Source organism: Ochotona curzoniae, unplaced genomic scaffold, assembly GCF_017591425.1.
Source record: "Ochotona curzoniae isolate NIBS_2020 unplaced genomic scaffold, NIBS_Ocur_1.0 contig_4877, whole genome shotgun sequence".
NCBI lineage: Eukaryota > Metazoa > Chordata > Mammalia > Lagomorpha > Ochotonidae > Ochotona > Ochotona curzoniae.
This window is the reverse complement of record NW_024466409.1, coordinates 177168-192447: the sequence shown is the minus strand read 5'-3', so window position 1 is coordinate 192447 and position 15280 is coordinate 177168. Positions and strand designations below refer to the sequence as shown.

Below are 15280 nucleotides of genomic sequence, written 5' to 3'. Positions count from 1 at the left end.
CCCAAATCAAAACAGACCAGGCAGCCTGGCTCTGTGCTTCCCTTCAGCCATGTTTGGTTGTGCAGGTGCAGAGGAAATACAAAAGGGTGGATTGCAACAGGTTTGTGGTTTACCAAACAAGACAAAGCAGGAGAAGTTAGAAGAATTGCAGTTGTATTTCAGAACTATCAGTAGGGCTAGAACATGGGTTTAGTCAGAAAGAAAGGGAAGGGAAGGGAATTGAAAGGGATCTGGGAGGAGAAAGCCAACAGAGAGGGATAGATTCTATTGATTGGAAGTCTCCATGAGTTGAAATATTAACTACATTAGGGTCCTAGAGGCAATGGGGTAGAAAGAGACCAGATGGGTGTGACATATGAAGCTGGGATATGAACTGGCTGAGTTCTTTGGAGTGGCAAGATCACTAGAATGCTCAAAGAGCATTGGAATAGAGAAAAGGAAGGAATGGAGAAGCCCAGAGACACCAGACACATCTTGTTAAGTTTTGAATAATAGTGACCATGTTCTTCAAAGCTCCCCGTATTGGGAGCATAAACTCCAATGCCTTATGTTATGGTTAATGAATTTATGCTCGTGGTTGATGGAGTAAAGGAGGAGACTTGATGCAATTATGGCATTGAGGAGGCAGGTCCATTAGGAGGGCTTCTGATCATCACACACTTGTCTGAAGAAGTCAGTTTTCATGAGAAAGTTGGTTATCTAAGCCAAGTTGGGCCTTTTCACTGCAGTTTCTTGGCCTGACATAACTTCACTCTAGTCTGCCATTGTCACTGCCAGACCAACGGGGCCACCAGATCTTGGTCTGGGAACCTCCAAACAACACCACACTGAAATATACCTTCTTTTGGTTCCAAGAGGCCTATCTAAGATATCATAATTAAAGTAATAAAAAGATGACTAATACACACCTGTTATATATTGAACTTTCAAGAATTAAGGCAGGAGCAGGGCTGAGTGCAGTGACAATGAATCCTAGAGCTAATACCTTCAGGAGTAAAGTAGTCTGATCTGGGGCTCTGTGAGTGACAGCACCAGTGCACCTGCCATAGACACACCCAGTCACTCATAAGCCCACATCTTCCTGAGCCTGTGTACACATTTAATCATACACATTCCTACATGACTTAGGTACACATGTAATATCAATATGCCCAATGGGACTGAAATACCACTGCCAACATGTGATGCTAGTGAACACAGACTTGGGAAGAGATGGGAGGGCAAGCCTCATTCTGGTGAAAAATCCTATCAAATGCTCATCATACCACTCCAACCATAGCTCCCATCCCCACTTCCCCACAGGTGATCAGCTACAGTCTAGGACACAAGAATAGGTGATGCAAAGGTCTGCAACATGAACTCAGAAGGTAGAATTTTAAAAAAGGAGTCAAAGAGCAGGCATTTACCCACATAGTCCACTGCTTTCTAAGGGACAGAGGACAACCACCCTAAAGCCCAAGCAGTCTCTCCAGTGAAGACAGAAGCCTCTACATCCTAAAAACAATCCAGGCCCTGGGCCCTGGCTCCACACTCTCTCCACCACCTCCTGCCCCATGTCTGATTCCTGAGCTCGGATTGCTTACAGGAGAGGATTCAGCCCAGCTCAGCATTGCCTGTCTGTCAGGGCTGGGATCCTGTGAGGTTATGAAGTGAGTCAGTCTCTGAGCCCTTACACTCCTCGTTCAGGCCAGACAGCCCCAGTCTCTTGCCCCATACAGCTGGCATCTCTGATCAACTGCGTCCTACTAGAGGCAAAAATCCAGTAAACACTTGAGAGCACAGCCTGCCCAGAGCTCTGTGTCCTATAGACTTCTGGGGTCAGCCAGCTAGGGCTCACGCCCTTCAAATCTACTCTCACATATCTGGGGAGACCAACCTTGGACAGCTGGGCTTGACAATGACCCTGTTACTAATGGAGAAAACAATGTCAGGGCCATCCTCTACGACAGAGAAACACTGGTTTTAACCTGGGCGCTGGACATGGACTGGGTCTGGTGGGATGGGCCCCCAAGACAGAACCCATCTGTGCTCTGTTGGACCCTGGACTTCCTGCTCACATGAGGCCACCCCTGCCTATTCTTGACATTGGAACAGTCAGTTTGCTTCCTAGCATCAGGGCACTGGTTAATACTTCTTGCTCTCTCCTTGAGTTGGCCAAATCTCTACCCACTTCCTAACTCCTGCTGCTGGGCCCAAAGCAGGCCCTACAGAACCAGCTCCAAGTCTGCTTCCATTGAGTCCAGTCCAGGTACATGCTTTCCCACATATGTATACTTGCATTACCAAACATAAAAATATGCTCTCATATAGGCTCACTTCTACATACAGATATGGACATAGTCAAAGGTAAACACAAATGCACACATACATGTTCACTCATGTGTGAACACAAATGTGAATACCCATATTCACATACTTTCTACATGTCTATACATACTAGTGAATGCATATGCACAAAACATAATGTGTGTATCTATAAACACATCTATCCATGCACAACTTCCTAACTATGTTTTCATTGACGTACTTAGATGCATGAAAATCTGCCATTTTATAGACATCCATGTACATGCATGCTCACATGCAGTCTATGCAACTTGGATTTACACCCACATTTATGTGTTCATATAAATATACAATCATATTATCACAAATACAACTTTGGTCATATACACATATGTTTGAACTCACATTAATATAAATACAAAAATATTCCCCAAATATTCTGCTATATGATTAGAACTACATATATACCCATACCCTTATACAACACTCAAATATGCGACACAAATACTACATGGTAGAAGAGAAATGCTATATTATATCCATGATGATGCACCTCATATCTGTGCTGTCCCCTGCAAAGAGCAAGGCCTTTTGGAGAGCCCTCACTTACCAGGTATGGCAGGGAGACATCACCTGATCCCCAGGAAAATATTCCTTCCCCTTCCAAGTGCATGGGCACTCCTCTGGCAGGAAACATGTATCTCCATGTCTGAGTAAGCTGTAGGGATGCATCAAGCAAGTGGTCAGGAGGCTTTCTGCCCCTATCTGTCCAACCCTGCCCTCCACATAGTTGGCCCTCACATATACCACCAAGAGCTGCAGCCCAATCAGAGTGACCCCCAGTAGCCCCCTCGGGGCTGGCCCCCAACCCTGGTTTTTGTGACTGCCAGCATGCGCAGTGGATTGGTCTGGCCTGTGCCACATCTCATTCAGCTCTCATATTTATAATTGGGCATTGAAACCTAACTCATCCCAACTGACTCCACTATCTTGTCCATACTCATGGCAGTAGGTGCTATCACCTGTTTAACCAGGCCAGCCCCTAGTCCTGGTTCTCATGCCCACCAGTGGGAGTTGTAGCCCATCAGAGAGGTGTCCACGGTTTCCTTACTGGACTCACTTTCATTTCTGGATCTTGCACTCTTCAGGTGGTTCTGCAGTATAGCCTGACAGGACTTGTCCCCAGCCCTAGCCCTTGCCAGCAGATGCTGTGGGAAAGCCCAACCAGCCTACCCTTACTCTGAGGGCTCATGCTGCACCAGTGGATACAGTCAGTTAGCCCAGTTCACATGCAGGCCAACAGATGTTGTAGTCCTGCCCAGCCTGGTCTGCCCCCAGTCCCAGCTCTCATGCTCACCAGCAGGAGCAGTAGGGTCCCCACTTTCTAGTCTGGTTTCCATGAAATTTGACCCATTTTCAGGTAGAAGCTTTTGTGGCCAATTGGGGAGTGAACCATTGGATGAAAGATCTCTCTCTGTAATTCTTTCCAAGAAAAGATTATATAGTGAACAAAAAAAGAAAAAAGAAAAAAAGAAAAAAAAAAGGTAACCTAGAATTATATATTTAGCAAAAGCATTTGTAACAGTTAACAAATTAAGATACCCAGATATTTCTTAAAGCACTGTTTCTGGACAAATACTTAAGAAACAAAGATAATTATACTTGAGTAGGTAAACTTTAGGGGGTGTTTCTAGAAGAAAATGACATTTGATTCAATGGACAGAATAGAAAAGATCCAATCTCATCCAATGTGGACAGACACATCCACTCAGCCAAGGGCCCAGATAGAGGGGGGAAAAAATCACAGAGGAAGGCCGACTTCACTCTCTTCTGGAGCTGGGACATCTGCTTATCCTGCCCTTGGACATCAGAGATCCTGGTGATCCACCCTTGGGATGTAGCATCTTATACCAGCAGCTCCCCCAACTCCAGCCCCAGAGTCCTGGGCCTTTAGCCTCAGACTGCAAGCAACAGCATCAGTTCCCCTGGCTCTGAGCTCTGTGCACTGGGACTGAGCCCTGCAGCTGCTTCCCATATCTCAGCTGGCCATTCTGGGGCTTGGAGCCTCCATAATCCTATCCCATAGCCAGTTCTTGCAATAAGTCCTTCTTGTTTAGTTACAGTCAACTGGTTCTATGTCTCTAACACAGTATTCTTCATAAATGAAAATGAAGTAAATACGTCTCCAGATAAACAAAAATATGAAGGAATTATTTGCAGTTAGACACTAAAACAGATGTTGAAAGACAGTTTTATAGGAAGAAGGAAGCTCATCTCTATAAGGAAGATTGTTGAAATATATGCTAGCCAATGCTGGAAAATTGTTTAATTTGGACCCAGCGTGATGACTCAATGGCTAAAGTCCTCACCTTGCATGCACCAGGATCACGTATGGGTGATCCGTATCCTGGCTGCTCTACTTCCTATCTAACTCCCTGCTTGTGGCCTGGGAAAACAGTAAATGATGGCCCAAAGCCTTGGGACCTTGTATCTACATGGGAGACATGAAAGAATCTCCTGGCTCTTGGCTTAAGATCAGCTTAGCTCCAGCTGTTACAGCACTTGCAGAGTGAAACAGCAGGTGCAAGATTTTTCTATCTGTCTCTCCTTTCTGTAAATCATCCTTTCCAATGAAAGTGAATGAATATTTTAAAAAAATCGTTAATCCCCCTAGGAGATCATTGATATTTTCCTCTAGTTTTGCAAAAAAAAAAAAAAAAAAGGTGTATTTAATTAATTTTTTGACAATCAGAGTATCATAGAGAGGAGGAGACAGAAAAATCTGGTTCATTCCCCAAATGGCCACAATAATCAGGGCTGGGCCAGATCAAAGCCAGGATCTAGGAACTCCATAGTTGGCAGGAACTCAAATACTTGGGTCAGTTGCTGTTGCCTTTCCAGGAGCATTAGCAGGAAGCTGGATCAGAAATGGAACAGCCAGGACTCAAACCAACATTCTGGTATGGGATTCAGAAATTGCAAATGATGGCTTAATCCACTACAAAACAAAGTCAGCCCTGTGATCCTTTAAAACAAGATTAATACTAATGAAGTGTATGATTTACAACATAAGTAGACATAAAAATACACAGCAATAAAGGACAAACAGGAAACAAGGAAAGTACACTACCTAAGTATTAAAATATTATCTTGAGCACAGCACAATGACTTGATTGGCTAATCTTCTGCCTTGCAAGTGCTGAGATCCCATATGGGTGCCAGATCGTGCCCTGGCTATTCCACTTCCCATCCATCTCTCTGCTTATGGCCTGGGAATGCAGCAGAGCAGTGCTCGAAGCTTTAGTGCCCTGCACCTGTGTAGGAGAGATGGAAGAAACTTCTTGCTCCTGGCTTCATATGGACTCAATTCTGCTGCTGTGGTCACATGGAAAGTAAACCAGAAAATAGAAGATCTTTCTCTCTATCTCTCCTTCTCTCTATAAATGTACCTGTCCAATAAAAATTAATAAATCGTTTTAAAAATGATCTCATAGTAGACTGCAAAAAATGAAAGATACATGTTATGACACCAGGAAAATGACAAAAAAAAAAAAATCCCCAAATCACCAACTTAAAAAAACACTAGACTATTTTTAAAAGCTTGATGAGAAATTGAATTAAAAGATTATTTTAATACAATATAACATGTTTTTGAAATTATATATATGAAGAGTTCATGGAAATGTTTTTTATAAACATTATATTATAAAAAAAAGAATACAGGGATTTCAAAATTGTTTATCCTGGGGGTCTGTGTTGTAGCATAACTGATAAAGCCATTGCCTGAGATGCCGGCATCCCATAGGGGAGTAGGTTTCTGTCCCAGCTGTTCCACTTCCAATCCAGCTTCCTGCTAACAGCCTGGGAAAACCAACAGCAGGTGGCCCTAGTATTTGGGTCCTTGCACCCATGGAGGAGACCTAGAAAAACCTCCTGGCTTTGACTTGGGTTGCCCCTGGCTGTTGCAGCCATCTGGGGAGGGAACCAGCACTCCCTGTCTCTAATTTTTTGAATAAGTAAATAAAACTTCTATCAGGAAAAAAAAAATACATCTTTTTAAAAATATATGGCAAAAAATGTTGCACGCTCACTTGGGGAGTGAATCATCGGACGGAAGATCTTCCTCTCTGTCTCTGCTCCATGTATATCTGCCTTTCCAATAAAAAAATAATAAAATAAATCTTTAAAAATATATATATGGCAAAAAAAAAACCCATCCTAGATATATTTTTCCTCATAGTTGTTTTTGAAGATCCCTCACATAATGTTAAAAAGAAAGTACGTAGCCAGGGAGGTATTTGGCCAGTGGCTAATGTGTTGGTTAAGATGTTCATGTAGGGCACCCAGCACGGTGGCACAGCGGTTAAGGTCCTCGCCTTGCATGCCCGGGATCCCATATGGGCACCAGTTCTATCCTGGCAGCCCCGCTTCCCTTCCAGCTCCCTGCCTGTGGCCCGGGAAAGCAGTTGAGGACGGCCCAAAGCCTTGGGACCCTGCACCCGCGTGGGAGACCCAGAAGAGGCTCCTGGCTTCGGATCGGCATAGCATCGGCCATTGCGCTCACTTGGGGAGTGAATCATCGGACGGAAGATCTTCCTCTCTGTCTCTCCTCTCTGTATATCCGCCTTTCCAATAAAAAAAATAATAAAAAAATAAATTAAAAAAAAAAAAAGACGTTCATGTTGGGGAGAATCAAGATGGTAGAATAGGGTAAGGACTCGTTTAGACAGACGGAAAAACATTTAATCAGGATGAAGCAGAGAGGACATATTCCAGGAAATAGGAGAGGACAGAACAACAGCAGAGGGGCACCTGGAGACTGACAGACACAGGAAAGCAGCGGACACAATGGTGTGGTGTTGCACTGACTGATACTCCAACAGCATTCAGCTAAGGTCAATCTGAACTCCACCAGCAGCCAGAACTTCACCAGCAACAAGGTGGGAAGGGACTTTCACTGGGAACTTGGGAGGTGAACCTGGACAAAGTACTGTCTGTTCTGCTGGTCAGTTTGGTTTGACCAGGAGCAGAGACAGAGCAGCAGATTCCAGAGAGGTAGTACAAGAATAGCCCAGTCAGCCTTTTAGAGCTGAATTGGATGCCATTTTGCATAAGGAGGCAAAGGCAAGGGAAAGGACTGAGCATGCGCTGAGCTAGGAGGGAACTCATTTCTGACTCAGTGAACTGCAGCAATGTGGCATTCTACAGGTTCCACACAAGACAGGTCTGGGTAGCCCTCAGATCTGACAGCCAGCAGATCAAGAACTCTAGTAGTGGTATGTCGGGCGCCATTTTGTACAGTGTGGCAAAAGCTTTAGGACTGCAGAGGACGACAGTGAACTGCGCATGTGCTAATCTCCCAAGAACTCACTGAGTTCCGTGGATTGCACTGGTCCCACAGGAAAATAATACCGACTGTGGCATCGTACAGGTCAAAATAAGTCCGTGTGGCACCCAGACCTAATGTCCAACAGGTTCCAGCAAGATCAGTACCACCAACAACCTAGCTATATAGGACACCTGGTGTCTCCCTAATCCTGGGACCTGCTCCAACCAGAAGTGGGAGAAAGGTTGCAGAGACAAAGGTGCAGCCTCAGCACGGTATCACAGGAGGTGGAGATTGGTGAGCCAGGAGCTGGGGCTATGGAGACCACGGTGGAAATCTAACATAAGAACCCAGACCTGGAACTCGCTGGAGGTTGTGGCACAAGTGGCTGCCAGCAAAGAGTTGTGTACCAACTGCAATAAGTAAAATCAAACTGTAGACCTGTGGGTGAAATAGCTCAGAAACCTGCCCTAAGCAGAAGACTCTGCTAACCAGAAGTGCAATCATCAAGAGCAAAAGAAGAGACAAAGACACAATGAATATTACCCAAAACTCCCCTGCCAAGGAGCAAAACCCTTTGCCAACCTCAGAGAAAATGGGGGACACAGAATTCAGAAAACTCATTTTAAAGCTTCTGATCAAAAATGAGAAGCACATAGAAGAGTTCAAAGAATTTAAGGAAGCAATATTTTACACAAGCAATAGCAGCAATAAAGCAAATCAACGCTGATATATCAGAAATTAAGAACACAGTAGAGCAAATTAAAAGTACAGTGGAGAGTCTCCAAAGTAAAATGAAGCAAGCAGAAGAAAGAATCTCAGAATTGGAAGATATTTCCTGTCATCAGGGGGAAACAAACAAAAAGCTGGAAGCAGAGCTGGATCAGGCCAAAAAAAGTATTCAAAAATTGAAAGACACTGTGAAGAGGCCAAATATAAGAGTTACGGGAGTCCCAGAAGGTGTAGAAAGAGAAACTGGTTTTAGAAATATATTTAATGAAATAATAAAGGAAAATTTCTCTAATCTAGAGAAAGAATTGGGAGACAACATGGCCACAATGCCCAATTCTTTTCCACCACAGTGCCTCCCTTAATTCTTACAATGATCTACTACCTTAGAGTTATCATCCCCATTTTACAGGTGAGAAACAAAGCCCACCTCACTCAAGGTCATGTGGCAGGCAGAAGTACAGCTAGGCACAATACATCCAGGGCTGGATTCCCCCAGTTCCTGCCCTTTCCTGGGCTCCACACTGCCCATTTCAGCTGCTACAAGCCTGCCCTAGGCCAGGAACTCCCTTCAAAACTGAGTGAGGTCTTCCTGCCCCCACTGCACCTCAGGGTTCCTGGACCTGCTGCTTTCAGGAAAGGGGGGATGATGACACACATGGGTGCATACCCCTGGGGACAGGCGCAGCCCGAAAGGCAGGGACTCCGTGCGGGCATGCTCAGGTTCAGCAGCTGCTGTTCACATGTCCTCTCCCTGCTCAGCTCTGGGTCTGTGTGCAGCTCAGTACAGTTCACGAAGACTTGGCCCACAGGGCAGGCTGCAGCTGGAAGAGAGGGGGAGGTGGGCAGGTGCAGGAGCCTCTGGCCCAGGGCTGGTCTGGCTGGTCTGGGCCCCTGCAGTCAGAGGAGGTGAGAGAGATAGGCTTGGAGACCTTATGTTCCGGCTGCTGCTGGGACATTGTTTGGGTTCCCAGATACATGCTACAGAGGTTTGAACAAAGGCTAGGGCTTTTGTCAGGAAGATAAGAAATACAGAACCTTCAGAGTAGGTATAAGACCTGGGGTGGGCTCGCCTGGTCCTGAATAATGCGCAAGTCTCAACTATCCACCCCATCCCCAACAGAGAAGCCCCTAAGTCCCATCAAGGAGGCCCTGCCCGGTAGTTACCCTTACCTGGAGCTTTGCTGTCACAGCTCATGACTCCATCTTGGCAGTGGCTGCACAGAGAGGGGGACACTGGGGCTGGCTTCCCAGGCTCTGCACCCCAGTTTCAGACAGACAGCTCCACTCACTGCCCCTCCCCAACCAGCCCCAGTCCCTGCCTAGGAGGGAAAGTGGGTGTCACTTCACAGAACGTTCTACTCAACTGCAGCTGCAGTGTCTCCAGTAAGCAACTTCCAAAAGAAGGGTTGTGGGGCAAATAAGGCTGCACCCACAAAGCTCACCAATGGCCCAGGGAGGGAATGTCACTGTCTCCAGGGGGATAGTCCACTCCTTGGAAGTGGCAGGAGCACTGGTTCCTATTAAAAACACACACACACACAGACTCAAGATCTGGGGCAGAGGTTGCCAAGGACATGGCCACCATCTTGGTCATCCAGGGGCTGAAGGACACAGAGAGAAGGAATGGCATCTACAGTGGTATATGACATGGTTTCAAGAAGCCAGCAAGTCTTCTCAGCAGGGACCAGGGGCCAGGGCCAGCTCCCAAAAGCAGCCAGGGGCAGGGCCAACTCCAGAGTAGGGGCTACCCACAGAGCTTAGCTGAAGCTACTCTCCCAGGTCCCCCTCCCCCAACTCCTGAGGTCAGCTTCAGGAACAGAGGGGCAGAAAGACCAGGATCAATGCCTGTTGACTCATACTAGGCCAGATCAGGGAAGAGTCTGGCAATACTCAACAGCTACAGCATCGTGGTGCAATGGGACAGGTCAATCACACCCACATCCAGGATGAGCAGGCAGTGCCTCTGCTGCACTGGCTGTCAGTTATCTTCACTTCTGGCCAGAGACACCCATGGGCCCCCACCACATGCTCAATGACTCCTCAGGGAGTTGCTTCCTGGCAAGCTGGGATCCCTAAACTGCCTTTTTTTTGTAAGGTATCTGCTACTCCAGGCACCTGCACACTTGGGATCAGCACAGTGGAGGGTGGGACACCCATATTCATCCACCCCACAGCTTCTTATCCTCCTGCTCCTCTGCCCCCAGCAGCTCCCAGCATGGGCAATACTCAGTGCCCAGTGCAGGGGAGCAGTGTGCACCTGCATCTCTGGGAGTGAATCTTTCCTTTGCAAAGGCTTCTGGGTGATTCCTATTTACCCATGAAAGGGTTCTCTTTTGAGTCCCTCATCACCTGAAAACCCTCAGCTGGGTGTTGTACCATCCTACAGATGGAAAAAGAGAAGCCTGGAGGAATGAGGGGCCTTGTCAATCAACCCCAGTTCTGTAGGGATCACAATCTACCACCTATCCTCCCACTCTGTCCTACTGCAGAGGACACCCCTTTGCCTGGAGCCTCCTCCCTTGCTTCCCTCAGCCTCCACTCCACTGCAAAAAGACTCAGTCTTCTTTTACTACTGCCCAGCCCAGCCCTCCAAGTGTGTCTATTATGTCTCATTGCCCTAGAACGTGGGCTCCACAAGCTAGGACTGTGTTCCACTTCTTGCTAAATTTCAATGTCTAGAACTGCCTAGAACACACGAGGGAGCCAATAAATACTTGCAGCAAGAGAAGAGAGATGAGAGCAACATGTGGCCAGAAAAGCCAGAGCTAGAAGGGACCTGAGAGGGAGACTAGAGGAGGACCCCCCACACACACACACACATATGTCCCCATCAAAGCCTGGTCTGTATCTGTGGGAAGGAGCACGTGAGAGGCCCACCATGGAAGACCCCTGGCCACATCTCCCCACCTGATTCCCAAGTCGAGCTGGCCCACTCACCTGGGGACACAGAGATTGGCCTGAGTGTCCAGGTAGGTGTCTGGGGGACAGGCACAGCCCTCCACACACTCGTCTCTGCTGAGGTCATTACGAGCATCAAGCCCACAGGCCTCAGGATTGGCCAGCTCCTGGCAGGTCTGTCCACACGGGGTCACACAGGGGCTGTACTCCTTGGTGGCTTCACAGGACAGGGCTGCAGTAAGAGAGGGGACTGTGCTTTGCCTTCATCCTCACAATGGTGTCAGGTGAGACTCATCCTGAGGATGAGAACTGATACCCAGAAAAGTTAGGACACTTGTACAAGGTCACATAGCAGTTCAAGGTCAGAGATGTTATTTGAACCCAAGTCTGATGCAGGTTGCTACCACCTCTCACTACAGTGATGACAAAGCAGTGGGAGAGAAGGATGGAGAGATGAGGCATTGGCCAAGTTCCTTTTCTTCTTAGGTCTACAGCCTCTGTCAAGTTCAGCACTGCACACCAAAGCCACCAGGGGAACACCCAATCCAGGCTGCACACCAAAGCCACCAGGGGAACAGTTGCAACATGCAATGCCTGCACCCGCTGCCAAATATGTGGTTGTGACTCAAATGTGTGCACTTCCAGAACAGTGTCAAGGTTTTGTCCCTTCTCCTCCAACGAAGTTTAGATTCAGAGAAGGCAGGTTCTTGCAGTACTGAAATAAAAAGGGGCTGTGACTTTGAAGATGTGGAGCTAGTGACCTTGAACAAGTTCATCCTATGAATGTTCATTCCAGTGAAAAGGTGGCTCTGACTAGGGTGGTGGCATGGTAAGAAGTAGAAATGGCTAAGAGAAGCAGTTCCAAGTCATGTGTCCCTGTGTTCAGGTCTGGATGTCCAAGGGCTGGGTGGCCCCTGGCATGGTTGGAGAGCACACTGGGAAGAGTTAGCCTGTGTGGAGAACAGCCAGGCTGGAGGAGACTGCAACATCCTCATAGACAGTTCAGGGGACACTGGGGTCTGGAACCCAGGCTGCTCCTCCCACCGTCCCACAGTGCACAAGCACAGGGCACTCACCACAGGTTGGAACGTGGGCACGAAAGTTGATGGGGAGTCCATGGCGCTGGCACAGGTAGGCGTAATGGGTCAGTGCAGCACACAGGCACGGCTGCCCACAGCGGCAGGTGTCCTGGCGGCACTGCTCGAAGTAGGGCACGGGGCTCAGGTGTGTGGAGCAGGGCGCGAACAGCTCCCCCATGAGCACGCTGCAGGCCTGCACGGCGTAGGAGGCTGAGCCCAGGAGGGACAGGAACCAGGTGGTCAGCCACAAGCTGGCCTGGTGCCCAGGATTCAGCCTCTCCTTCCTTCAACATGGCTCAGTGGGACCGCCTGCCCACACAAGAGGACATGTGCATGTGCGCAGGAGGGCTGTGGGCTGGGCATGTGTGTAGATGATTCAGTAGAGTCCAGGTTATAGGCATGGTGTAGACAACTATGAAGGAGGACATGTGCATGTACACATGTGTGTTTGCACTCACGTACTTGCATGCAATGTAGTCTCTCTGCCAGGCATGAGCCCATCTGGTGAGGGAGACCTAGCAGTGAACCAAACCAATGCAAATCCCTGCCCTTATAGAGTGCACCCTGCGGTGAGGAGAGGCAGTCTCTAAATTATTTCTACAGAACAGATGAAACAAGGAGTCTAAGGAGCAAGAGCAAGTTAGGGAGGAGCAGAGGGCAGGCTAGGTGGGCCAGGAGAGGCAAAAGCCACCTGAGCTCAGGTGAGTAAGGAGGCACTCAGAGAGAAGATGGAGTTTGAGCAAGAATCTGGAAAAGAGGGACTGAGGCACACATCTTTGTGCAGGAAAAGCATTCTTGGGGAAGCCCCAGCTGGGGCAAAGACTGGGCAGAGAGCAGACTCAGCTACAGGGAGAACAGCAAAAGAAACGAAGGGTGATGAGACAGGGGAAGGGCATTGTTGAGGGCCAGCTGGGGCCAAGGGAGGACTTCTACCTTGACTGCAAGATGGCACAGCCGTTTACACATGTATGGACATGATGGTGATAGAATCTGTACATAGCCCTCACCTTTCTCCTGTCTCTCTTCTTCTCCTGTCTCATGGTTCTTCCCATCACATCTTTCCTAGAGTAGAGTACCACCTGCACCTGGCTCTCTAGGCTTCTCCCTCCCCTCAACTCACCAGCTTGCAGGTGCACATCGCAGGGGTCCAGCGGGGAGCCAGGAATCAGTGGAGAGCAGGCAGACAATGTTTTCCAGGAGTTGCCAAAGAGCTGTGGGGTGTTCTCAGGCACCCCCACTGGGGACCTGTGACCGAGGCATAACCATATTCACACACTAGCTTGTCTGGACCCAGGACACCAACAATATAGTCTGCTAAACACCCACTTGCTCACATACACACACAGTCTTTGCATGGGCACTCGTCTGAATGCCTCACTGAAACACAGATCATGGATAAGTCCACAGACACCACTCACATACATCCCCAACATGTACACACTGCAAATATGTGCTAGACACAGGCAAATCTACCTCCTCCTTTTGCTATGGGATGTTTCTGAACATTCCCTGGTGCTCCTTGGGTTTCAAAGTGGGAAGCACAGAGCAGGGAATGGGAAAAGAGGAGAAACATGTTGCCTAGACATTCCCAGTTTCCCAGAGCTGTAAAACCTGAGGTGTAGGTGGTAAAGTACAGAGATCATTACCCCATAGGAACCATGTTCTGCCTGGCACCTATGTGCCCACATTTTTGTCAGTGCAGTAAGAGATCTTGGATTACCTAAAGCAGTAATGACACTGCAAGTTCACATTTAGGAGGGAAGCTAGCAGCCCAAACACTAAGCCAAGATCTGCCCCATCATTCTGGTCAGGTGCCTTAACAGTCCCACCCGGTGAGACAACAGGGTGTTATATTTTTAGATATCTGTGCATTGAAGGGCTCTTAGCGTGTTCTTCACAACAAAAATAATTCACATTTATGACTAGGCACGCTTCCATCTACATTACTCAATGTATGGAATGTGAAAGACTGGCTAGAACCTCCAGTCATCAAAATCAACCCTCTTTTTTGGTATTGTTCAGTCACTGGGAATCAATTAAAGCAGAACAATTAGTCAAATCATTAAGACTACTATAAAAACTTTTCTCAAGCAGTGTTTGTAGATCCCAAGTGCTATAGCCACAGCTGTGCTTATCAAGAACAATATCCCAGCTCCACCTCCTATCAGGTTCTTGAAGAATGGGACCTAAAAATCAACATTTCAGCAGACTTTACCAAGTGATTCTTCCACATGCAAGGGATTGTGAACCACTACTTTAAGGAAATTCCAAATCTAATAGTAGAGGAATGTCTGAACAACAACCGATTTAAACGTAGAAGAATGCATCATTTACACAACACATCTGGGCCAGGGGAGACCAGTTCTGGAAGAACCTTAGAGGGCCCATCTACCCACTCCCTCGGGTTCCCAGGGCAAGGGCACCTACAGGAAGTCATCCTGTGTATTGCCATTGAAGGTGCCGCAGAGGCCCACGGTGTCGTCCACCCATCGCGGGTCCACCTGCAGGTACAGCCGCAGCCCTTCTCGGTCGTACAGCACGCGCACACCCACGTTGGTCCTCACACGCAGGAACACGGAGGACAACCTCCGGATCTCAAAGGCATCTGTGCGGGGAGCCGGAAGGGGTGTAGGAAGTTCAGCCCTATACACTCCACCCACCATCTGCTCCTCCCCAGCCTCTCTGGTGTGGGCAGCCTGGAGGAAGCCCTGCTCAGTGAAGAAGCCAGGACCCAGGGGTAGCTTCCGGAGACTGAGGGGAGACATTTCACTAGGCAACAAGGGCTCATCACTTTGTGTTCATCTCAGACACAGGAGAACTGGCTAATCCCCCTCTCCCTCTCTTCACAGTGGCCATCAGGCAGCTCACAATTTCAGATCCAACTACAGACATTCTAATTCTTGATTATTAACCATTTCTATACTTGTGTGGTCTTTTTTTAAAAAAAATCAGAAATCAC

At 47.8% G+C, this 15280-nt stretch overlaps 1 protein-coding gene across 1 annotated transcript in view; it reads right to left on the bottom strand.

The window, feature by feature from the left end:
• OTOG (otogelin) overlaps window positions 1-15280 on the bottom strand; it is a 70085-nt gene that overhangs the window by 38957 nt on the left and 15848 nt on the right. The window contains exons 17-24 of the mRNA XM_040988431.1: window positions 14749-14926; window positions 13442-13566; window positions 12319-12531; window positions 11282-11474; window positions 9787-9861; window positions 9515-9558; window positions 9012-9165; window positions 2897-3004 (exon numbers count right to left, since the gene is read on the bottom strand). Coding sequence (XP_040844365.1) covers window positions 2897-3004; window positions 9012-9165; window positions 9515-9558; window positions 9787-9861; window positions 11282-11474; window positions 12319-12531; window positions 13442-13566; window positions 14749-14926 — 1090 coding nt within the window. The remainder of the gene's footprint in view (window positions 1-2896; window positions 3005-9011; window positions 9166-9514; window positions 9559-9786; window positions 9862-11281; window positions 11475-12318; window positions 12532-13441; window positions 13567-14748; window positions 14927-15280) is intronic.